The following is a 26,052-nucleotide window of genomic DNA, read 5'->3' on the forward strand; positions in this document are numbered from 1 at the left end:
GAAGATTAAAAAAAAAAAAAAATGATAAGTGCTGGAGGGGATGGGGTGAAAGGTGAAGACTCCCACATTGTTGGTGGGAATGTAAATTGGCTCAGCCACTGTGGAGGATGATATGGAGGTTCCTCAAAGACCTTCAAATGGAACTACCATTTGATCTACCCAAAGGACAGGAGAGCACTCAGTTGGAAAAGTGTTTGCACATCTATATTCATTGGAGCCTTATTCACAATTGCTAAGACATGGAACCAACCCAAATGTCCAAACAGAGGAATGGATTGAAAAATTGTGGCACATAAACTCCATGGAATACTATTCAGCCATAAAAAACAACAAGGCCCTGGAATTTGACAGAAAGTGGACAAATATGGAAGATTTGTTGCTGAGTGAAGCAAGTCAGGCTATGAAAGAAAGACACTGTATGTCTCCACTTAACATATACTGACTGTCCACAATCTATGATAGAGACTAAAAGACTGGAGAATATAAAAGAATATATTAAAAATTGTAATGGATCCTTGAGAAAAAAGTGGAAAGAGAGTGTGTTAGAGGAAGAGCATAAGAAATTTGGGGGTGGAGAATGGAGAGGTAAGATACTTGTAGGACACAGATAAGGTTTATTATCTGTTGATGAGGATGTGTGGTCTCAGCTGGTCTGGCCCAAGTTGTAAATTATGCTGGGTAAAGTCTCTTCACAACATAATGAGGTATAATAATTTAATTTATGAATAATAATTTAAAAATTAAGAAAAAAATAATTCTTATTTTTAAAAAAAAGCCTTGGGACCAGCAGTTAGCATAATGGCTATGTCACTGGACTCCCACACAGTCAACTGCGGTTTGAGTCCTGGACCTGGTGGCTTAAACTCACACCGGGTACATGTGCGTGCATGCCCAGGATCCTGAAAGGAGAATGGAGGAGAAGGGATTGCAGTGTGGCCATCCCCCCTGGGGGGTGATTTCTCACTTTCTGTCTCTGTCTCTCTTCTGTCTTTCTGGAGAGTGCACACACCCTATAGCAAAAACCTCTCAAAAAAAAAGTGATAGCATTAACATGTGAGGACCAGTAAGCAAGGATAAGGTATGTTTCCTCAATAATTATATAATTTGGGAACCAGCAGTTAGCGCAATGGCTATGTCGCTGGACTCCCACGCAGTCGACCGCAGTTCGCATCCTGGACCCGGTGGCTTAAAACTCATGCCGGGCGCGTGTGCGTGCATGCCCAAGATCCCAAGAGGAGAATGGAGGAGAAGGGATTGCGGCATGACCATCCCCTCTGGGGGGTGATTTCTCGCTTTCTGTCTCTATGTTTCTCTCTGTCTGGCGAGTGCACGCGCCCTATAGCGAAAACCTCTACCAAAAAAAAAAAATTAAAAAACTAAAAAAAAAAAAAAATTATATATCTTGACTATATACTAATGATATTGATTTAGATACTTTAAATCAGTCAACTAGTAATAGTTTATCTCTATCTTTAGTCTAAATTACTAAAAAATTCTTATGCTTTAGATCAGAGGGACCAATGACAGCCTCAAAGGATTTCTAAATATGCTAAACATGCTATGTTTAAAGGAGCTAGATCCCATAATGCCAACTGAGCAGTTCAAGACCTGGGCCTAGCACCTTGAAAAACACGGTGGAGACATGTGTGCACTCAAAATCCCCCAACGGGAACAATAGAGAAGAGACTGCAGTGTGACCATTCTCCATGGGAGAGGCTTTCTCCCTTTCTGTCTGGTGGTGCATATGCCCTCTGGCAAAATTTTTAAAAATAAATAAAACAAAGGGACATCCAATAGCACAGCAATTAAGTGTGGTCCATAGAAAACATATCCCACATGGCCAACCACATTTCAATTCCCAGCTCTGCGGTTTGAAAACATGCTGGGCACCTATGCAAGCATGCATAAAATACTGACAGGATGAATAAATGAAAGAAAAAAGATTGCAGCAGGACATGCCCTACTCAGGAGTACTTTCTCTTTCTCCCTCTCTCTGTGAGTGCACACTCACTGGCAATGTAAATGAAATAAAATAGCATCAGTAGATGGCGTAATGGTTAGGTCACTGGACTCCTATGTAGTCAACCACAGTTTGACTCCCAGATCCAGTGGCTTAAAACTCATGCTGGGTGCATGTGAGTACATACCCAAAATCCCAAGAGGAGAATGGAGGAAAAGGGATTGGGGCATGGCCATCCCTCCCTACCCCCAGCGGTGGGGGTGGTAGATAGGGGGGTGATTTCTTGCTTTCTGTCTCTCTGTTGAGTATAAGTGCCCTAGAGCAAAAGTCTCTCCAAAAAAAAAAAAGGAAAAAGAAATAAAATGAAAAGAAAAGAAAAACAGATTGATCAGCTGTGGTGGCACTGCATTAATGCAGTCCTGAGATACTGAAGCCACAGGTGAAAACTCTGGGTCTCCCTGTACACATGCTGTGCACACATATGTGTACCAAGACTGAGACATGGTTGTAGTCACGGTATGAAGACCTTGTTAAGGGTGTCTCATTGTCCATCTCTTTCAATAAGCAAATAAACTTAAAGAGGAAAGGAAGAAAGGTGGGCGGGCAAGGAGTTAAGAGGAAAATAGACTCAGATATAATAAAAAGATGGCCACAAAATTCTTTTTTCGAAGTTTCTTCTCAACCACATCCAGAAAAAGTGCTACCAATCTTAAATTCCTTTAATTGAACTCTTTCCTATATTTATTCATTTTATTTAGTTGTTTTGCTTTATGACACATGTGCTCGCCTGAGAAACAGAGAGAGACAGAGAGACAGAAAGCAAGAGATCAACCCATGGGGAATGACCACACTACAGTCCCTTCTCCTCCACTCTCTTCTTGAGATTTTGGGCACACATGCACATGCACCCAGCATGAGTTTATAGCCGCACAGTCCAGAACTTGAACCATGGTTGGCCACATAGGAGTCCAACACCTCACCACCATGCCACCTGCTGGCCCCTATTTCCTATATTTATTAATGTAATATATTGAGGACCTACTACATGCTATGATTCCTAGACTTGGGATTTTCAAAAAATTTTGTCAGAGAGTGCGTTCACAAGGGTTAGGGGCTACAAAAGCACCCCTCATCAGGCATGGTCATGCTGTAATCCCTCTTCCTCCATTTCTTGCTCCTTTTGGGATTTAGGGCACACGTACACACATGCTCGAAGTGTTCTTCAAGTTGCCAGGTCTGTATCTCAAACCATGTAATTGGCTATGTGGGATTCAGCCGCCTTAACCACAATGTCACAGGGTGGCCTGACACAGGACTTTTCTTAAGTCCCTACCTTTAAATGATTAGCACATTGGTATATGGAGAAAAACATGCAAAAAAAAAAATGCCAATTCATGTTTAGAAGTATGTCCAGAACAGAAGCAGCAGATGACGGACAGTTATGTCACTGGACTCTCACGTAGTCAACTGCAGTTCCAGGGCACATGTGCATGTGCCCAAAATCCCAAGAGGAGATGGGATTGTGACATGGCCATCCTCCCAAAGTGGTGATTTCTCAGTTTCTATCTCTCTGGTGAGCATATGCTCCCTATAGGAAAAAATCTCTCTTTAAAAAAAAAAAGAAAGAAAAGAAGTATGTCAGTACTTGCTAAGAAAACATGAAAGCAGGAGTAGTCATTTTTACCTGACAGATTATGAAAGTTATCATAGAAAAGCTAAAGAGTAGCATCTCTTCAAGGTTTTTTATTTTTTAAAGAGACAGGGTCTCACTATGTTGCCTTGAAGTAACAAGGCAAGTAATAACAACATAAAGGATCCTCCTGCCTCAGCCTTTTCCCCAATGAGTTTCTCTAACTGTTTCTCTCACACACATAAATCCTTTCGGATGAGGAGAATTTGTAATCAGCCTGGTTAAACTAGGAAGGGGAGTCTACCATAGCAAAGTACAGGTAACTCACTCACCCTGAAGCCAAACAGTCTTCAATATGCTTCTGCAAAAATCACTCATTGTATCCCAGCTCACTGATTAGCCATGGAGAAGAGAGAGTTTTAGAAAAATTAAAACAAAGTAGATAGTCTGATGTGCCTGCCCTATGGAAAGCTCTCTAAAACATTCAGCAAGTTAAACTTTTACTCCCTCCCCCTGCAAAAAACAATGCTATGGGGAGGGGTAGAGGCAATTCATCCTGTATCAAGTTCACTACTGATTAAAAAAACAAAATTGAGAGAGAGACCAGCAGATGGCGTAATGGTTATGTCAATGGACTCCCACGTAGTTGACCGCAGTTCAAGTCCTGGACTCAGGGCTTGAAACTCAAGCCAGGTGTGGGTGTTGCATGCCCAGATCCTGAGAGGAGAGTAGAGAAGAGGGGATTGTGGCATGGCCACCCCCCAGGTTTGGGGCGGGGGGGTTGATTTCTCACTTTCTGTCTCTCTCTCCAGCGAGCACACACTCCCTATAGCCAAAAGAGAGAGAGAGAGAAAAAACACATGGGCCAGCCTATGACCTGGTGATTAACAGAGTCAGATCTCACATTCCCAAATGACTCACTCTGCAGTTCATGACCCAGGCTTTGTGGCTTGAAAAACACACGAGGCACATGTGCATGCATGCCCAAAGTCCTGAGGGAAGGAGAAACGAGAAGAAGGAGCTGTGTCGTGACCATTCACCACGGGAGTTGCCTTCCCTCTTTCCTTTTCTCTATTTCTCTGGCAAGTACACATGTCCTCTGGCAAAGGCAAAAAAGGCAGAATAAACCCTAGTGCAATAACAAAAATGTGAAAAAATACTTAAAAAAAAAAAAGCAAAAAAAATGAAACTGACCTGAACATGGCCATTTATGTTATAAATATTGTCACCCAAAAATGCACTGTTTCCCAAATTGCTATCAAGAAAAACACCTGAAAATCTGACTTTATGGATGTCTGATTATCCTGGAGCACACCCAAGGAGACAGATGCTTATATCCTGGGACCTCTGCTTTAGAGAGAGCACATATTTCATCATGCGAATTACTGGCAACACTCAAGACAGAAAAGAAACAGGTGGAAGAAAGTTAAAGAACACAATCAACTGATCAAGGAGGCTTTCTCTGCTGGGACCACTGCATCCAGCACCTCCAACCAGCCTGGTCCTGGCATAATTATTTGGCAGGCAAAATCGATTGTCAGGGGTATTCCTGTTCTTCCCTTAACCCTAGTTAAGACCAGCCTTTCCTTTCCGTCTAGGCAAACTCTCAGACAGCAAAGGTGGCACAGATTACTTATAAGTTTGAGAAGCTTATCATATTTAAGAATGAAGAAATGCCAAAATGGGTTAATAAAAATGTGGTATATTTAAGTGCTTATATTGAACAAGTTACATTGCACAGTCAGTAACTTCCTTTAAGAGTCCCTCTTTTTCTCTTTGACTGCATACATGGCCTTGCTTGAAGAAAATTTTATTAAAGACCAGGTCCTTCATAAACTAGGGAGTAGGGGTAGAATGCATGTTCTCAAACTCCCTCTGCTGTCCTACATATTAGGGCCTATCCTCGGTCAAAGGTATGATAAGTGAAAATGAATCCTAAGAACTCAAAAATTCTTTCCTTATTAGGTATTTAATATTTAAACTGGGAGGTGCCAGCAGGAAGCATGGTGGTTAAGGAGCTGGACACTCCCACATGGACCTGGTTTGAGACCCGGACCTGGTGACTTACTCTCTCCCTTTACGTCTCTCTCTGTGGTCAAATTAAAATAAATGAATGAATAAATAAAACTAAGAAAAATGAAAGATTTAAACTGGGGGCCAGCAGTGAGATGGTGGCTAAAGTGCTAGACTACCACATAGCTAGCTACAGTTCAAGTCCCAGATCTGGCGGCTTGAAAATCACTCCAGGTGCATGTGTGTGCATGCCCAAAATTCAGAAAGGAGAGGGAAGGAGAAGGGACTGCAGTGTGGCCATCCCCCTGGGGGGGGGGTGATTTTTCATCTTCCTTTTCTCTGTCTCTCTCTGATAAGCACACATGTCTTTTGGCAAAAAATTTAAAAAGAAATTTTTCAAAATCAAAATTAAAGGATTTTGACTGTTAGCTGTGAAATGAGCTCCAAAAAATTTCACACATCAGCAACTGATAATTCATCCATTCCTAGTATCCCTCAAATAGGAAGTACTGCCCCTATAATCAACTCATTCCCTTCTCAGATCTTTTTTGTGCGGGTATATATGTGATTTAAGAAAAATAATTAGAACATTACATATGAAGTTTTTAATATCCTCAGGGAAATGCATGAAAATAAAATTTCCTTTTATAAAACAGACAGTTGGCACAGATTTTACTTTAAAATAGCCAAAACAGACTCAATTTATGGCATCCCAGGAATAGCTAATATGCTTTGTTCCTGGACTTGCCATTTTGAGAAAGGTCGATTCTCAGTCATTAGTCATCTAGAAACCTGAGTGAAGGCCACAAGTTACAGTTTTCAGAAAGGAGTTGGGAACACAGAGTACAATGACAAGCTTTAATCTAGCTCAAGTAGTAAGTGAACAGCACCAACTCACATCGTGTACATCGTGTGATAACACTAATACATGTTGTCCCAACCCTGCTGCAGATTTATTTAAAGGTCCTGCAGATCTCATTCACAAAGTATTCCTTTCCCTGTCCCCAACTATCAAAGTAACATAATGCAAAGTGGCTTTCTCATTCTTGTGAAGGCCAAACAGTGACAGTACAGAATAACTCATGTGTACTTCCAAAACTACAACTTAAAACACAATAATAAACTTTGAATGCATATAATTTTCATTTGTCAATTATACCTCAATAAAGTTGAGGGGGAAAAGTAAATTAAAAACCACAATGAGTCATACTGAAAACATTCAAAATCTTTTAAGGGCAACACCAAGCCCTTCTTTACTAAAACATGTATGTTGCAACAACAAAGCTAACACACACAGAACCCACAGGCTCACTAAATTCTTTTATTTCAGGTGAAATGAGGAGAGTATGCAGTTTGTTTTGACATCACCTTCAAACAAGACAGGATTCTGCCCAAGTCAAGAGATAACTGAAGAGGAGTACAGCAAGTTGGGAATGGAGGGTAAGAAGTACAATAGAGACCCAAGCTACATGCCCCTCCTCAAGTCTTGATAAGTAGCTTATTTGAAAGACAGAATATGGGACCAGCAGTTAGTGTAATGGCTATGTCGCTGGACTCCCACATAGTCGACCGTGGTTCGTGTCCTGGACCCGGTGGCTTAATACTCACGCCGGGCGTGTGTGCGTGCATGCCCAAGATCCCGAGGGGAGAATGGAGGAGAAGGGATTGCAGCGTGGCCATCCCCTCTGGGGGGTGATTTCTCACTTTCTATCTCTCTGTCTCTCACTGTCTGTCTGGTGAGCGCACACGCCCTAAAACAAAAGCCTCTAAAAAAAAAAAGAATATAAGACACCCCCTCTGAATCCTTTAAAGCCTGAATGATTAGTCCTGTTCTTTTGGCCCTTCCTCTTTAACCCTCCCCACCCCTTCAAGTCTGGTATCAGATCAGGGAGAAGAGATTCTAAGTCTTCAAGGGTCAATCAAGAACTCTGGTCCAATGGCTCCTATGGTCCTTCCTCCACCTCATTCTAGGACAATGGCAGAAACAGAATTCACTGTATCTTTTTGTTTCTGTGCATTTCTTAATCAACTAATAATTAAAAGCCTCACTATTATTGGAGCCAGCAGGTGGTGTGGTGCTTAAGGCACTGGACTCCCACACAATCGACCAAAGTCTCAGACCTGGTGACTTGCTTTCTCTCTCTCTCTCTCTCTCTCTCTCTCATGAGCACATATGCTCTATAGCAAATTTAAAAATAATAATGTTTTAAATTTTGAAATAATTTTAAAAAGTCTCACTGTTATTATTTGAAGATCTTTATACTGAAAAAAGTTGACAATCACTGTTCTTTAGTAGAATGTAATGTTTGATGAGAGAGATGTGAATACTGAAACACAAAATAAAGTGGAATAATGCACTAAGAAGATATTTTCACTTATGAAGAAAATTGCCTAAAATGAAGATATGGATTTAAAAAAAAAAAAATAGGGCCAGCAGGTGGTATAGTGGCTAAGGTGCTGGACTCTCATTTAGTCAACCACAGTCTGAGTCCCGGACCTGGCGGTTTGAAAATCACAAGAAGCACATGTGCATGTGTGCCCAAAATCCTGAAAGAAGAATAGAAGAGAAGGGATTGCAGTGTGGTCATCCCCCTGATTTCTCACTTTCTTCCTCCCTATTTCTCTCTGATGAGTGCACATGTCTTCTGGCAAAAACATAAAAAAAAAAAAAAAAGAAAAACTGGAGATATAAGCCAAAAGCAGGCTAACAACAATCAACAGCCATTCTAAATAATAGTAATGTACAACAGATTATTAACAGAATTTTTTTCTAATTGCCAGAGATCACATGTGCTTACCAGACAGAGAAACAGAGAGAAAGAAAACATTTCCCAATGGGCCATTATGCTATGAGGCTGGCCGCATTAACAGAATTGGAACACAAGAGAATCACAAACTTGGAACCCAAGAGAACCACCTAACAACACTGCTTTGAAATAGGTAGAGCTAACACGGACAATTATGAGGAAAACTGATAAGTTTACAATTACAATAGGAGATTTCCACATACCTCAATCATAAACTAATAGTTCGAACAGACAAAATAGTAAGGCTATAAAATTAATATTTACATGTTGGGTCTTTTGTTGTTGTTGGAGAGGTTTTTGCTATAGGGCGCGTGCGCTTGCCAGGCAGACAGAGAGAGAGACAGAGAGATAGAAAGCGAGAAATCACCCCCCAGGGGGAATGGCCATGCCACAATCCCTTCTCCTCCATTCTCCTCTCGGGATCTTGGGCATGCACGCACATGCGCCCGGCGTGAGTTTTAAGCAGAATGCCAACCGCAGTCGACTACGTGGGAGTTCAGCGACATAGCCATTACCCTAACTGCTGGCCCACATGTTGTAATATTTACATGTTGACCTAATTACTATAAATACAACCCAAGCCAAAGAAAATATACTTTGTTTTCAAGCACACAATGTACACACCAAAACTGACCATTTACTATGTTACAATAATTTTCCAAACATTGATATTATACTAACCATGTATTTTTGACACAATTCAAGTAAATTAGAAATGTAACAGAAAGATATTTTTAAATTCTGAAAACTTTGGGACCAGCAGTTAGCGTAATGGCTATGTCGCTGGACTCCCACGTAGTTGACCGTGTTCACTTCCCGGACCCGGTGGCTTAAAACTCACGCTGGGCACATGTGTGTTCATACCCAAGGTCCCGAGAGGAGAATGGAGGAGAAGGGATTGCGGCGTGGCCATCCCCCCGGGGGCTGATTTCTCGCTTTCCGTCTGTATGTCTCTCTCTGTCTGTCTGGCGATCGCACGTGCCCTATAGCGAAAACCTCTCCAAAAAAAAAAAAAAATTCTGAAAACTTTAAAATGCACTCCTAAATAACAAACATGATTAAAGAGGATTTTACAACTAAAATTATAAAACATAATTAACAACAATTAAGTATTTGTAACTGTATTCCAACCTAGTATTAGATTTAGGGCAAAATTAAGGGCCTTAAATATACTTATTTAAAAACAAAAAAGATTTAACATAAAGACTAAAATATTGGGACCAACACATGGCATAATGGTTTTGTCACTGGACTCCCATGTTGTCAACCCAACAGCATAAAACTCATGCTGGGTGCATGCACACTCATGCCGAAGATCCCGAGAGGAGAATGGAGAAGGGATTGCGACATGGGCATCCCTTCTGGGGGTGGGGGGTGGTTTCTCGCTTTCTGTCTCTCTGCTTCTCTGGTGAGCACATATACCCTATAGCAAAAATCTCTCTAAAACAACAACAACAAAAAAAGACTGTATTTAAATAATAAACTTGGAAAGTAAATAATAAATATGAGAAGAATTTAATGAAACAGATCTTTAAGGGGAGAAAAACAGTCAAAGAGATAAATTTCTAATAAGTGCAATAAGAGGGAAAAAAGCCAGAAATAAATAATACTGCACAAAAAAAGACATAACTAGAGATAGAAAAGAGATTTTTAAAAATGAATTACTGTGAACTTTATATTAATAAATTTGAGAGTGTCAATGAAATGGATATTTCAGTTGAAAATATCCAGTTATTAAAGTTGACTCAAATTTAAAACCCAAGTTGTGGCCAGCTCCAAAGTGTAGCAGTGAAAGTGCTAGAAAGCCAGATGCCACATAGTAATATGAGGGTTCAATTTCAGCATTGGCAGCTTGAAAAACATGCCAGATGCACGTGGAATGGCCAGGATTATTACGAGATGGAGAACTGAAGGGAAAAAAAGATTGGAGCATGACTATCAGGCTCTGTTGAGGATACTTCCCCCTCCTCTCCACACTCGCTGTGGTGTGCGTGCACATACCCTTGATCACCAAAAAAAAAAAAAAAAAAGTTACTGAGTTTATTTGAAGAAAATAATGAGAATAAAAAACAGAAGACTGGCAGGTGGCATGGTGGTTGCTAGTGCTGTACTCCCACATGACTAACTGCAGTTTGGGCCCTGGATCTGGCGACTTGCTTTCTCCCTTTCCATCTCTCTCTCTCTCTCTCACTCTGTCCCTCTCTGGTCAAATTAAAATAAATAAAATTAAATAAGATAATTCTTTAAAAAAATTTAAAAAAAAAAAAACTGTGAGGGATCAGCAGATGATGTAATGGCTACATCACTGGACTCCCATGTAGTTGACTGCAGTTTGAGTCCCGGACCCAGTGGCTTAAACTCACACCAGGTGCGTGTGCATGCGTGCCCAAGATCCCAAAAGGAGAATGGAGGAGAAGGCACTGCAGCCTGGCCATCTCCCCTGGGGGGGCAGGGGTGATTTCTCGTTTTCCATCTCTCTGTCTCTCTCTGTCTTTATGGTGAGCACACATGCCCTATAGCAAAAACCACTCAAAAAAAAAAAAAAAAAAAAAAAAAAAAAGCTGTGAAATAAAGGGAAAAGTCATCAAAAGTCCTTTCTTTTTTTCCACATTATTTCACTCATTTAAGCTTTACAATAACTATTTTTTAAACAATTATTTGATTTAACTTTATTTATTTATTTTCATTTGACCAGAGAGGGACAGAGTGAGAGGGAAAGTGAGAAAGCAAGTTGCCAGGTCTGGGACTCGAACCGCAGTCGGCCATGTTGGAGTCCAACTCCCTTAACTACCACACCACCTGCTTGTCCCCACAATAACTAAAATAAGAAGAAATTCTTGTTTAAGAAAAATAAAAGGTAACAATGTGTCTTAGCTTACTGGAATGAGCACAATGTCTTGAAGTCAGACAGCTCAAGATTAGACTCTAACCTCTGCCATTTATGAAGTGAGTAACTTTCAATAAAGTTGAAGTTACTGTTTCTGAACTTCTCTGAGTCTCAGCTTCCACATCTCCAAAATGAGGTAGATCAAATAATGTAACTTAAAGTACCCAGTTCTGACCAGCAGTTAGCGTAATGGCTATGTCGCTGGACTCCCATGTAGTCGCGTCCTGGACCCCGTGGCTTAAAACTCACGCCGGGCGCGTGTGCGGGCGTGCCCAAGATCCCAAGAGGAGAATGGAGGAGAAGGGACTGTGGCGTGGCCATTCCCCCTGGGGGTGATTTCTCGCTTTCTGTCTCTCTGTCTCTCTGTTTGTCTGGCAAGCGCACGCGCCCTATAGCAGAAACCTCTTTAAAAAAAAAAAAAAAAAAGTACCCAGTTCATAGAAGGTATTTAAGAAATGAAGCTATCTTTACAGGGTTTTCTTGATTCTATTAGGTTCTATCAAGGAAAGAACAAAGATTTTTAAAGAACTGCAGAGAAAATGTTAAACCTTTACAACTCTTAACTGGGACTGGACTTACATAGTAGAAGTCAAGGTAATTAAGGAAATACTTGTATCTAATTGCTTTTAGTTTCTCTGTTTTGTAGGATACGATAGGTAGCCAAGAACCTCAATTCAGTTACAAAGTAAAGCAGTTAGTTAAATAATTTCTATAATGTTTAAAGTTTATTTCTTTCATGAGAGAAAAGGAGGGAGGAAGTAAGGGATGGAGAGAGGGAGGGAAGGTGAGAGTGGCATCCTTGACAGTGTCTAATCATGCTGCAATCCTCCCACCAGCCTCCCAGCCAAGCAGGATTACAGGGCATACCCAGTGTGTTCAGGCTGACCTGAGATACAAATCAAGTCTCCCATGTGACTCTAGTATTCCACAGTGGCACCCTACTGCCTGTGCCACCAAAAGTTTATAACTTTGGGACCAACAGGTGGCATATAGCAGTTATACTGATGGACTCCCACATGGCTGACTATGGCTTGAGTTCCCAACCTAGTGACTTGAAAATCACACCAGGTACGTATGGTGCGTGACCAAGATTCTAGGAGGAGAATGGAGAAGGGATTGCAGCATGGCCATCCCCCCTGGGGATGATTTTCCACTTTCCCTCTCACTGTCTGTCTGTCTGTCTCTCTCTCTGGCAAGTACATATGCCCTAAGGCAAAATATTTTTTTTTTATAACTTTAACATCTTTGTAGTTTAAGAATGAGACAATGCAAGACATCACAAATTACACCTGTACTATTTCTTCCTTTTTTTAAAAAAATTTTTATCACCATCATCAGTTTTCAATTTCATACAGGCACTCACCAGAGAGACTGAGAGAAGGAAAGTGAGAAAGTAAGCTGCCAAACCCAGGACTCGAACAGCGGTCAGCCATGTGGGAGTCCAAGGCCTTAACCACCATACCATCTGCTGGCACACTATTCCTTCTTTGGAAATACTTCGGAAAAGTGTAAATTGTTATCCAGTAAGACTGGTACAAAATTAGGACTGCCTGGAGGGTAAGGAATGAACTATATGACTTGCTGGAAGATAGGACTCCAGAAAGAAAGTGAACCCAAAAGCCTTAAGACCACAAATAGGAAACCTGTCCTACCATTAAAGCAATGTGACCTTACGTGAATTAAAGTTTGTCATATCTCAGTCTTCTTACTTGTAAAGTGAGTTTATAAATACCTTGAAATTGATGTTCTCACAAGTACATGAGAAAATGAAAATATAAAGTACTTGGCCCAATAATCAATATTCAATAAACATGAGTTCCCTGGGCCCTTTGAGTTCTTTTCAATCAAGTGATTTTGATTACTCTGTGGACAGTGAAAACTAAAGTATTACATGATTAATTTGCAGGCAGGTGGCATGGTGGTTAAAGACGTTGGATTCTCACATGGCCAACTGTGGTTTGAGTCCTGGACTTGGTAGCTTGCTTTCTTATTTTCCCTCTCTCTCTCTCTCTGTCTGGTTAAATTTTTTAAAAATACCAATAATAACAAATGGAATTAAATAAATTAATAATGCTTTAAAAAAAATAAGTAAAGTTTTATTTGTTTATTTCTTAATTATAAAGGGTATACAAAGTAAACCAAAGATTCAATATCTGCCACAATGTTTAGAACTCTTTTATAAATTAATAAAATACCTCAATGTTCACTGAACTTGAGAAGACACAAAACTTTACAAATCCTTTTGTTTGAGAAAGTCTGAAAAACAGTACTACCCTACTATGTATATTTAATCTAGCAAGTCCAAAGGTGAACTATTTAAAGTCTGAGTGCTTGCTCTATTTCAAAAATGTAGCAAGGCAGCTGACAGACATGAATGATTATCTCGCAGAAAGTCGGCCATATTAAGACAATCTTCTCTCATACTAGCAATGAAAGGGATCACAAAAACTCAAGTTAAAAATAAAAATTGGAATCACATATTAAGCCTAGATGAACAGAGTAAATCATAAAAGACTTAATTCTAAAAAAAGATATTTGAGGCAATTTCACCCACAGTGTATTTTAAAATACAAATCTGATCACAAATTATTTTGAGTGTTCAAGATCATAAGCAAAGAAAAAGTTAAATATAAGAGCTGGTGATCTAAAAATAAGACACTATTGCTTTAAGTCAGAAAAGATCTAAATTAAATTATAAGCATGTTTTAATCCTTTTCTACATGAATATAAATTATATTAAAATCACACAAGTATGAAGTATGTATGATCATTGTGCTTAATTAATAAAGTTTACAAGAAAAGATAATTCCCCAGGAAATTAATGGCAATCATATGTAGCGATATTATTTCACATAGTACTTCAGGAACATTCTTTTACTCAAAAGACCTAGACATTACAATATGTTTCAAAAATAGTCCAAGCTGGTGAATCAATCCAAGTTTTAATGATTTCCAGCAGACTGTTCAGAGCAGCACTGAGGCACAAAGTGACAACACTTTCCAGTTCTAAATGAAACTGTCATTTGCCTGCCAACAATGTGGAGTATGCCCTTTTCAAGGAGTTCATTCTGCAAGACCACCTCAGAAGTGACACCTTTTGATATATTCAGATCTCAAACACCCTTGGATAGAGTCCAAGAACTGTCTTGATTAGAACTGTCTTCCTTATTCATTTCTGCTCTATTATAAAGATGAAAATCAAAGTCCATCAAACATTGCAATGGCCATTTTTTCCAAACCAGATAAATAGTTTGCCATAAACATTTCTCACCTATAAGGAATCAACTTGAAACAAATCTATACTGATTGAAAACAAATCTGGTTGGTTTGACACACAGCTTATTCTCCTTCATTACAGAACTGGCAGTTATTATTCATTCTGTATTTCGTTATGAATCATCCTGAAAAATTACTTCAATGTTGTCATGCTACCTTTCAAGAACTGGAAAGCTTCTCTACTGCCCAATTCTAAATTTCCTCTGTCTGGCTTTCCAGGACTTTCATCCCTTGGCCCAAACTCTCTACCTGAGTTTAGTTCTTATTACCACCACTCCCTTCTCTAAGCCCTCCCCATGAATGCTTCTCTCCTCACTGGCCCTCCTGGTTGTTTATGCTATGCATTGCATCCAGAGTATTGTCCTTTCTCCCTACATCTATTAGTCCTCCCAAGTGCCACTTCTGTATGAAGCCTCTTTCTACTAATTCCTACCTATAGTGATACCCCTCTTTCTCTGGATTCCATTTATAGTCAGTCTGTATTATAGCTCTTTAATTCAAAACTTAAAATATTTCTTTCCAAAAAAAAATTTCTCTGCAGCAGCAGTTTCCACAAATGTTCCTCCATGATACACAGAAAAATAAGTCCCAAATATGACATACCTCAGGGATGTACCTGGGATTATGTGCAACTTCCAGCCACAATAACTATAATTTCAGTAATTTCTCTCCCACTAAAGAAAGAATTATAAACAGCATGTGAGTGGGACTAGCAGATGGTGTAACAGTTACGTCACTAGACTCCCACAGTTAACTGCAGTTCGAGTCCTGGACCCAGCAACTTGAAACTCATACCAGGCACATGTGTGAATGCCCAAAATCCCAAGAGGAGAATGGATGAGAAGGGATTGTAGCATGGACACACCCCTGGGGGGGGGGGGATTTGTCACTTTCTGTCTCTCTGTCTTTCATGAACACATGCACTCTATAGCAAAAATATCTCTTAAAAAACAAACCAAAGAAGCATTATACTTTAAGTTAAAAAATATGTTACTATTAATGAATTACTTGTAATACATCTGACAAGTGATTATTCATTATACACTGATAAGAATTGCTATTCTGTGTGTCTAGCACTTAGTATGCTAGACACACGGAAGGCAATCAATAAATACTTAACCAATGAGTATGTCTAACCCACTAATCAATGAATTACACATAAATATTAATTACTGCTGCAGCTGCTTGATGATAATGATGATATAAAATACAAACATGGGTACATCTGACTCCCCTGCTGACAATCTCTAAAGGAATAAATAAATGACTTCTCATGCAATGAGACTAACCCATATTTTAATAGTAGAGAACCACCATAGCAGTCCTGAAGTTTATGACCATCAGGGCAGTTTCTATGGCAATCATTATAATAACCCTATAATAACCTTTTGTGCAACACCGTGGCTATTATTGCAATCTTGGATAAGATTAGCAAATTATGAACTCTATCTGCCGGTGATCAGATACCTTTAGCTCCACCTGAAAGGAAGCCTTCCTGTGAGCATGCAAATCTTGTTCTATATTTAAAAGGGTTCTCACATTTACAAGAAGGAATTTCCTGAGCACTAGAAGTCTTTCATCAACAATTACAATTCAAATAATTATATATATTTTTTTCCAGAGAGTATGTGTGCTCTCCAGAGAGACAAAGGGAGAAAAAGAGGGGAAGAAAGTATCCTCCAATGCTGCATGATCATACTACAAACTCTTCTCCATTTTTCCACCCTATTGAGATTTAAGGAGTGCACACACACTCCCAGTGCATGTATTTTCCAAGCTGCCAGGGTGGGATCTGAACTGTAGCTGGTCATGTGGGATCTAGCTTCCTTAACCACTAGACCACAGAGCCAGCCCAAACATATCATTTTTAACTGGTATTTAACCCACTTTCCAGTATGCCCTTAATTTATAATCACACAAATAGCCTATGATTTGATTTTGAGATCTCCCTCCTAAAAATGTTATATCCTTTCCTGAAAAATCCTTAAACACATATTAGATGGCTCAGGTAAAAACCTACCTATAAGCCAAGAATCTTGATTTCTCTAGCCCTTACGTTTGAACACAGTCTAGAAGTAGAAATCGATTTAACAATAAATTTTTTAAACTTATTTTATTCTTTAATGTTGCCTAAGTAGTCACTATTTAGAAATCTTTGTATAAGGGGCCAGCAGGTGGCACAGTGGTTAAAGCACTGGACTCCCACATTATCAACTGGGCCAAGTCCTAGACCTGGCAGCTTGGTTTCTCACTCCCTTTCTCTCTCTCTCTCTCTTAGTCAAATTCAAAAAATAATGATGATGAATAAAATTAAATAAAAATAATTCTTTTTTTTAAAAAAAAAGAAATCTTGGTACAAGTAGACTCAGAGGAAGTTTCAGCTGGTCATGCCCTGGAAACTTCTAAACATCAACCAAACAGTCCAAAAGAATGTCCTACTCAACAGTTCCAAAGATGTCATTAATTGCTTCCATCTGTTTTCCTCTCTGTCCCCCAACCCCCATGTCAAGGCATGTACTATTTTCTTCATTTTCCATTCTAAAGAAAAGCAAAAAAGCATAAAGAGCCTTTGTATTTTAAATTATATAATATTAATTTACCCCAGAATTATTTGACAACCACAGTCACATTTTGTTTGTGCACCATGCTATCTTCAAGGAGCATTTCAAAGTATGGCAGAATACATTATATACATTTGAATACTGCTCAGTATTTTTCAGTTGGTTATAATACACTGGTTTTCACCTATTCTCAGTGGAAACCAGGTTTTTCCCTCATGGTATAACAATGGCTCAAACTTCTCAGTGGTTTTATATATTGACAATCCTTACCTAAATCAATTGTTTAATTACAACTTACACAATGATGACAGTCTAATTCTGTCATTCTTTCCATGTTTATTGCTTAGAATTCCTCTCATCAACTAGAGCTCTTAGGCTACTTGGAAATAAAGTATGTAGAGGAAAAGCAAGATAAATGCTTAATTCACTCCATTAAGTTATCAATTAACAGAATAGGGATTGGTGCCTTACTTATCACCAAGGGTTGCCAATGAAATCTTGTTTTGCTTTCTAGTTACCTACTTTTATTGAAAACTTTTATCAAAACTAGGGCAAGCTCCTCTTTAATTTTTCTAAGTCCATGTATAACAGATCTTCAAAAGTTCATGGAAAATGTATATTATGAAAAAAAACTGCATGAATTTCAGGGGGGGCAGGGGGAAGTGGCATCAAAATTAAGTTGTAGGGGCCAGCAGGTGGCATAATAGTTAAGGTGCTAGACTCCTACATGGTCAACTGTGGTTTAAGTCCCAGACCCAGTGGTTTAAAACTCATGCTGGGGAACCAGGAGTTAGCGTAATGGCTATGTTGCTGGATTCCCATGTAGTCGACCGCGGTTCGCGTCCCAGACCCTGTGGCTTAAAACTCACGCCGGGTGCATGTGCGTGCGTGCCCAAGATCCCGAGAGAAGAATGGAGGAGAAGGGACTGCGGTGTGACCATCCCCCTGGGGGGTGATTTCTCGCTTTCTGTCTCTATGTTTCTCTCTGTCTGGCAAGTGCACGTGCCCTTATAGCAAGAAAACCTCTCCAAAAAACAAACAAACAAACAAACAAAAAACTCATGCTGGATACACGTGCATGCATTCATGCATGCCCAGAATTCCAGGAAGAGAATGGAAGAGAAGGAATTGTGGCACAGCCATTTCCCATGGGGGGGTGATTTCTCACCTTCCTCTCACTTTTCCTTCTCATGTCTCTGGTGAATGCACACGCCCTATGACAAAAACCTTTAAAAAAATAAAATAAAATAAATTCCTGCTCCCTGCCTCACCTTGCTCCATACCTACCAGAGGGATGAGGGGCAACCTGGTATGACCACTTTAAAATTATCACATAATCACCACTTTTAAAGCCCGTGTGTGGCTCTCCCCAAGTATAAACTTCTTCCTTCCCAGAGACACCGCTACTCTGACTTTGGTGATCAATATTCCCTTATTCATCTTTATCTTTTTACTATATAAACAGGCATCTCTAAACAACTTCCTTTATTTCTGCATGTTTTTGAACTCCAAATAAATGGAATCATTCTATTATACATCTACCTACCTACCTACCTATTTACCCTTCCTTCATCCCCTCAATTATTTTTGAGACTTATTCATTCCCTTTTTTCTAAATTGAAGTGAAATCCATCTAACATAGAAGTAATTATTTTAAAATGAGAAACTTTCATTCTTTTTCATTACTGATTTATATAACAATTTATGGCTATACCATGATTGTTTTTATCTATTCCACTATAAGCAGATAAATGGGGTCATCCTGAAAAATGCCTATTTAAAATTTTTTGTATATGGATCCTAGTGTACATATCCATATGGATCTCAAAGGAACATACCTGGGAGCAGAACTGCCTATTTTCTACTTTACTAATACCAAACTGCCTTAGTGGCTATACCAACTTACATTCCCAGCAGCAGTGTAAAAGAATTCCAGCTGATCCACATCCTTATCAACATCTAACAGTATTGGACTTTGTGATTTGAATTTATAAAGGAATAATTTGCATTTGCCTATTGACTCATTAGATAGAACATGTTTTGTTTATTTACGATTTGGATTTTCTCTCTTTTGAAGTGACTTTTCAGATCCTCTCTTCACCCTCTCTTCCCCAGTCTCTGGTGTTTTTAATAGTCTTAGCTTATTCTGACTTTTTATTTTCGTTCAAATAATTATTTAATTTTATTTATTATTATTATTATTTTTGAATTGTTGTAGGGCATGTGTAATCACCAAAGAGACACAGACAGAAAAAGAGAGGGAAAGTGAGAAATCAAGCCACCAGATGCATGAACCATGGTCAGCCATGTGAGAGATTAATTACTGCTGCAGCTGCTTGATGATAATGATGATATAAAATACAAACATGGGTACATCTGACTCCCCTGCTGACAATCTCTAAAGGAATAAATAAATGACTTCTCATGCAATGAGACTAACCCATATTTTAATAGTAGAGAACCACCATAGCAGTCCTGAAGTTTATGACCATCAGGGCAGTTTCTATGGCAATCATTATAATAACCCTATAATAACCTTTTGTGCAACACCGTGGCTATTATTGCAATCTTGGATAAGATTAGCAAATTATGAACTCTATCTGCCGGTGATCAGATACCTTTAGCTCCACCTGAAAGGAAGCCTTCCTGTGAGCATGCAAATCTTGTTCTATATTTAAAAGGGTTCTCACATTTACAAGAAGGAATTTCCTGAGCACTAGAAGTCTTTCATCAACAATTACAATTCAAATAATTATATATATTTTTTTCCAGAGAGTATGTGTGCTCTCCAGAGAGACAAAGGGAGAAAAAGAGGGGAAGAAAGTATCCTCCAATGCTGCATGATCATACTACAAACTCTTCTCCATTTTTCCACCCTATTGAGATTTAAGGAGTGCACACACACTCCCAGTGCATGTATTTTCCAAGCTGCCAGGGTGGGATCTGAACTGTAGCTGGTCATGTGGGATCTAGCTTCCTTAACCACTAGACCACAGAGCCAGCCCAAACATATCATTTTTAACTGGTATTTAACCCACTTTCCAGTATGCCCTTAATTTATAATCACACAAATAGCCTATGATTTGATTTTGAGATCTCCCTCCTAAAAATGTTATATCCTTTCCTGAAAAATCCTTAAACACATATTAGATGGCTCAGGTAAAAACCTACCTATAAGCCAAGAATCTTGATTTCTCTAGCCCTTACGTTTGAACACAGTCTAGAAGTAGAAATCGATTTAACAATAAATTTTTTAAACTTATTTTATTCTTTAATGTTGCCTAAGTAGTCACTATTTAGAAATCTTTGTATAAGGGGCCAGCAGGTGGCACAGGTGGTTAAAGCACTGGACTCCCACATTATCAACTGGGCCAAGTCCTAGACCTGGCAGCTTGGTTTCTCACTCCCTTTCTCTCTCTCTCTCTCTTAGTCAAATTCAAAAAATAATGATGATGAATAAAATTAAATAAAAATAATTCTTTTTTTTTAAAAAAAAGAAATCTTGGTACAAGTAGACTCAGAGGAAGTTTCAGCTGGTCATGCCCTGGAAACTTCTAAACATCAACCAAACAGTCCAAAAGAATGTCCTACTCAACAGTTCCAAAGATGTCATTAATTGCTTCCATCTGTTTTCCTCTCTGTCCCCCAACCCCCATGTCAAGGCATGTACTATTTTCTTCATTTTCCATTCTAAAGAAAAGCAAAAAAGCATAAAGAGCCTTTGTATTTTAAATTATATAATATTAATTTACCCCAGAATTATTTGACAACCACAGTCACATTTGGTTTGTGCACCATGCTATCTTCAAGGAGCATTTCAAAGTATGGCAGAATACATTATATACATTTGAATACTGCTCAGTATTTTTCAGTTGGTTATAATACACTGGTTTTCACCTATTCTCAGTGGAAACCAGGTTTTTCCCTCATGGTATAACAATGGCTCAAACTTCTCAGTGGTTTTATATATTGACAATCCTTACCTAAATCAATTGTTTAATTACAACTTACACAATGATGACAGTCTAATTCTGTCATTCTTTCCATGTTTATTGCTTAGAATTCCTCTCATCAACTAGAGCTCTTAGGCTACTTGGAAATAAAGTATGTAGAGGAAAAGCAAGATAAATGCTTAATTCACTCCATTAAGTTATCAATTAACAGAATAGGGATTGGTGCCTTACTTATCACCAAGGGTTGCCAATGAAATCTTGTTTTGCTTTCTAGTTACCTACTTTTATTGAAAACTTTTATCAAAACTAGGGCAAGCTCCTCTTTAATTTTTCTAAGTCCATGTATAACAGATCTTCAAAAGTTCATGGAAAATGTATATTATGAAAAAAAACTGCATGAATTTCAGGGGGGGCAGGGGGAAGTGGCATCAAAATTAAGTTGTAGGGGCCAGCAGGTGGCATAATAGTTAAGGTGCTAGACTCCTACATGGTCAACTGTGGTTTAAGTCCCAGACCCAGTGGTTTAAAACTCATGCTGGGGAACCAGGAGTTAGCGTAATGGCTATGTTGCTGGATTCCCATGTAGTCGACCGCGGTTCGCGTCCCAGACCCTGTGGCTTAAAACTCACGCCGGGTGCATGTGCGTGCGTGCCCAAGATCCCGAGAGAAGAATGGAGGAGAAGGGACTGCGGTGTGACCATCCCCCTGGGGGGTGATTTCTCGCTTTCTGTCTCTATGTTTCTCTCTGTCTGGCAAGTGCACGTGCCCTTATAGCAAGAAAACCTCTCCAAAAAACAAACAAACAAACAAACAAAAAACTCATGCTGGATACACGTGCATGCATTCATGCATGCCCAGAATTCCAGGAAGAGAATGGAAGAGAAGGAATTGTGGCACAGCCATTTCCCATGGGGGGGTGATTTCTCACCTTCCTCTCACTTTTCCTTCTCATGTCTCTGGTGAATGCACACGCCCTATGACAAAAACCTTTAAAAAAATAAAATAAAATAAATTCCTGCTCCCTGCCTCACCTTGCTCCATACCTACCAGAGGGATGAGGGGCAACCTGGTATGACCACTTTAAAATTATCACATAATCACCACTTTTAAAGCCCGTGTGTGGCTCTCCCCAAGTATAAACTTCTTCCTTCCCAGAGACACCGCTACTCTGACTTTGGTGATCAATATTCCCTTATTCATCTTTATCTTTTTACTATATAAACAGGCATCTCTAAACAACTTCCTTTATTTCTGCATGTTTTTGAACTCCAAATAAATGGAATCATTCTATTATACATCTACCTACCTACCTACCTATTTACCCTTCCTTCATCCCCTCAATTATTTTTGAGACTTATTCATTCCCTTTTTTCTAAATTGAAGTGAAATCCATCTAACATAGAAGTAATTATTTTAAAATGAGAAACTTTCATTCTTTTTCATTACTGATTTATATAACAATTTATGGCTATACCATGATTGTTTTTATCTATTCCACTATAAGCAGATAAATGGGGTCATCCTGAAAAATGCCTATTTAAAATTTTTTGTATATGGATCCTAGTGTACATATCCATATGGATCTCAAAGGAACATACCTGGGAGCAGAACTGCCTATTTTCTACTTTACTAATACCAAACTGCCTTAGTGGCTATACCAACTTACATTCCCAGCAGCAGTGTAAAAGAATTCCAGCTGATCCACATCCTTATCAACATCTAACAGTATTGGACTTTGTGATTTGAATTTATAAAGGAATAATTTGCATTTGCCTATTGACTCATTAGATAGAACATGTTTTGTTTATTTACGATTTGGATTTTCTCTCTTTTGAAGTGACTTTTCAGATCCTCTCTTCACCCTCTCTTCCCCAGTCTCTGGTGTTTTTAATAGTCTTAGCTTATTCTGACTTTTTATTTTCGTTCAAATAATTATTTAATTTTATTTATTATTATTATTATTTTTGAATTGTTGTAGGGCATGTGTAATCACCAAAGAGACACAGACAGAAAAAGAGAGGGAAAGTGAGAAATCAAGCCACCAGATGCATGAACCATGGTCAGCCATGTGAGAGTCCAGTGCCTTAACCACCATGCTACCTGTTGACCCCTCCTACTGACTTCTATGAGTTCTACTTTTTTTTTTGGTCTTACACATCAGTCTTTACCTAGCACTTGACTAGTGTAAACAACAAAACTACTAATTAAAGTCAATGTAAGAACATAAAAAACCTTAATCAAAACTTAGTATCGATGCTTGTTTTATGTAGGATGATCCAAAATGTCTAGAAATTATTTGTAGAAATCCTAAGAAATATGAAAATATGACTTAAATTTAAATGTTACTAAAATATGTAACAAGTTTTTGCAAATTTATATTGCTATTATTCCCTGGTCTTCAAGTAAATGTGTTTAGTACACAATTCTAACTATGCATGCTACAGTTACAATATGTTTCTCAATACTTTTCATTTAGGAAAGCGAAACCCAGTAGTCATAGTTTTATAAATTATTATGTCAAAATGCCTACTAAAACAATTGTAGAAAATATTTATGCTGAAAGACAAAAAAGTGAAATTTCAATTGTAAAGTTGTTTTTGGAATCAGTTACTTTCTCTTTCTAACAAGAAGACTATTCCACTTAGCAACAGAATAATAATTTAATTACTCACTTGATAAATGCTGGTGGCATATCCCTCTTCAAAATCTGATCCTCAGTGGTTTGAACAGTCTCTTTTCCAACCTACAAAGGGAAAAAGGTTTGAAAATGAAATATAAATTCTCTGACTTTTTAAAACTAATACTTAAACATGTTTGAAACATATATTTTAATCTATCATTGAAGTCTCTGAATTCAAAGGAAATTTCTGGATTTTGAAAAATTATTAACAGTGCCCCAATAATATGCTTCAACACTGTACTTAGATAACAACATAAAATACAAAAATAATGTTGTATTATCCATTCTCCAGGGTAACTAATATGAAGATATTTATTTAGCACAGGGAAAAGAGAAATTCATCATTGAGAATATACATATGTGAGTATATATATATATATATATGTAAGTTTATTTATTTCTTGCAATGAGAGAGAGAGAGCACCCACAACAGAGTCCCAACACTGCAATCCACCCACCAGACTTTAGCCAGCCCTGGATCATGGAAAAATGTAGGCCCAGTGTACTTAAAGAGATCTCTGGGTATGGACTAGGAACATTCCTCTGTGGGACTGTCTTGCAGAGTCACATTTTGCCACTGCACCACCATCTACCCCTCCACGTGTATATATGTTTAACTGAAAAACTCTACTATATTTCTAAAAAGTTACATAAGTATATAAATCAAATTAAGTGGACCAAACTGTGTATACAGAAAAAACAGAAGAAACCACATATGAAAATATGCAACTTCACTAGCAATTTACAAAATTTAAACTAAAACAATATTCTCCCTAATTATGGAGCAACCTCAAATAAATAATATATATCACTGAATGCAACAATGGAATAGTTTTACATTCTGTGGATGGCAATGGAAACTGGTATATTCTCTTTGAAAAATCATTTCCTAGCATGTGTTAGGAGACATAAAAGATGTCATTCCTAAGAATTCCTCTTCTGAGAGAATACACATAAGCAATAATAATAAATGTGGTAATAACATAATAACAATATTCACTAAAGTATTCACTAAGATCGTAGTTGTAAAAGCTAAAACACTTTAAAAATAACCTATCCAACAAAGAGGAACACTTATGTAAATTAAGATACATCTTTATATTGAATACTATGGGGGCCATTAACACAATGGTTATAAAGACTTGAGGACTATCAGAAAATGTTTATGACATTACATTTCCTTTAAAAAAAGAATATAAACAAACACACTATGATCATAATAAACAAAAGAAATATATATGTATGAAATTAAAATGGGGGGGAATAAAACAAAATGTTAACAGTAGTTGTATTTTTTTTTTTTTCAATTTTCCGAGAGGGTACTTGTGCTAGCCCAAAGACGGAGTGACACAACACCCCCCATGGGGAACAATCATGCTGCAATCCCTTCTCTTCCATTTCTCACTTCTTTTAGGATCTTGGGCACACACGAAAAAGCACATGGAGTGTTTTTCAAGCCATCAGGTTGGGACTCCCATGCAGCTGGCCATGTGGGATCCAACCATCTTAACCACCAGCTGGCCCAACAGGAGTTGTACTGGGAAACTTGAACAAATTGGTATCTCTCTTTCCTATTTTTTTTTTATTTTCTGAAATATAATATTTAAAAAGCTATATTAAGGCCCAACCACAGTGACACAAGCAGGAGGGTGACACTGCACAAGCTGAAGCTCCACAAGAGGCCCTAGTGGTTCTGGTTCCTAGACCAACCTAACCAGGCTAGGTCAGTGGAGTGTACCTGTGATTCCAGTAAATGGGAAAGCTAGGGCAGGAGTATTGCAACATGGCAAGACTCTGTCAAAAGTACCTATCTCTGGGACCAGCAGGTGGCGTGGTGGTTAAGGGCACTGGACTCCCACATGACCCGCCGTGGTTCAAGTCCCAGAACTGGTGAATTGCTTTCTCACTTTCTCACTTTCTCTCGCTCTCACTCTCTCTCGCTCTCGCTCTCTCACACGCGTGCACACGGTCACACTCTCACTCTCGCTCTTGCTCTCTCTGTCCCTTTCTGGTCAAATTAAAATAAGTAAATAAATAAATGAAGTCAAATAAAATTGTTCTTTAAAAAAAAAAAATGTACCTATCTCTGAGGTGGCCCTTTAGTATAGCAGTTAAGTGCTGCACAGAGAATACCAGATCCCACTTGGGTCCACCATAGTTCAAGTCCTGGTCCCACAGGCTTGAAAAACATGATAGGCATGCATCCACATACCAAGGATCCTGACAGGATGAAGAACTGGAGAAAAAATGACTGCAGCATAACCAGCCCATTTGGGGCTTTCTCT

General features: G+C 38.6%; 1 protein-coding gene across 2 annotated transcripts in view; it reads right to left on the bottom strand.

Moving 5' to 3' along the window:
* Positions 1–26,052, bottom strand: part of VCL (vinculin) — a 134,243-nt gene that overhangs the window by 62,137 nt on the left and 46,054 nt on the right. For both annotated transcript variants that reach the window (XM_006170032.3, XM_006170034.3), the window contains exon 2: positions 23,760–23,830. In XM_006170032.3, the coding sequence (XP_006170094.1) occupies positions 23,760–23,830 (71 nt within the window). The remainder of the gene's footprint in view (positions 1–23,759; positions 23,831–26,052) is intronic.

Source organism: Tupaia chinensis, unplaced genomic scaffold, assembly GCF_000334495.1.
Source record: "Tupaia chinensis unplaced genomic scaffold, TupChi_1.0 Scaffold148012_1, whole genome shotgun sequence".
Lineage (NCBI taxonomy): Eukaryota > Metazoa > Chordata > Mammalia > Scandentia > Tupaiidae > Tupaia > Tupaia belangeri.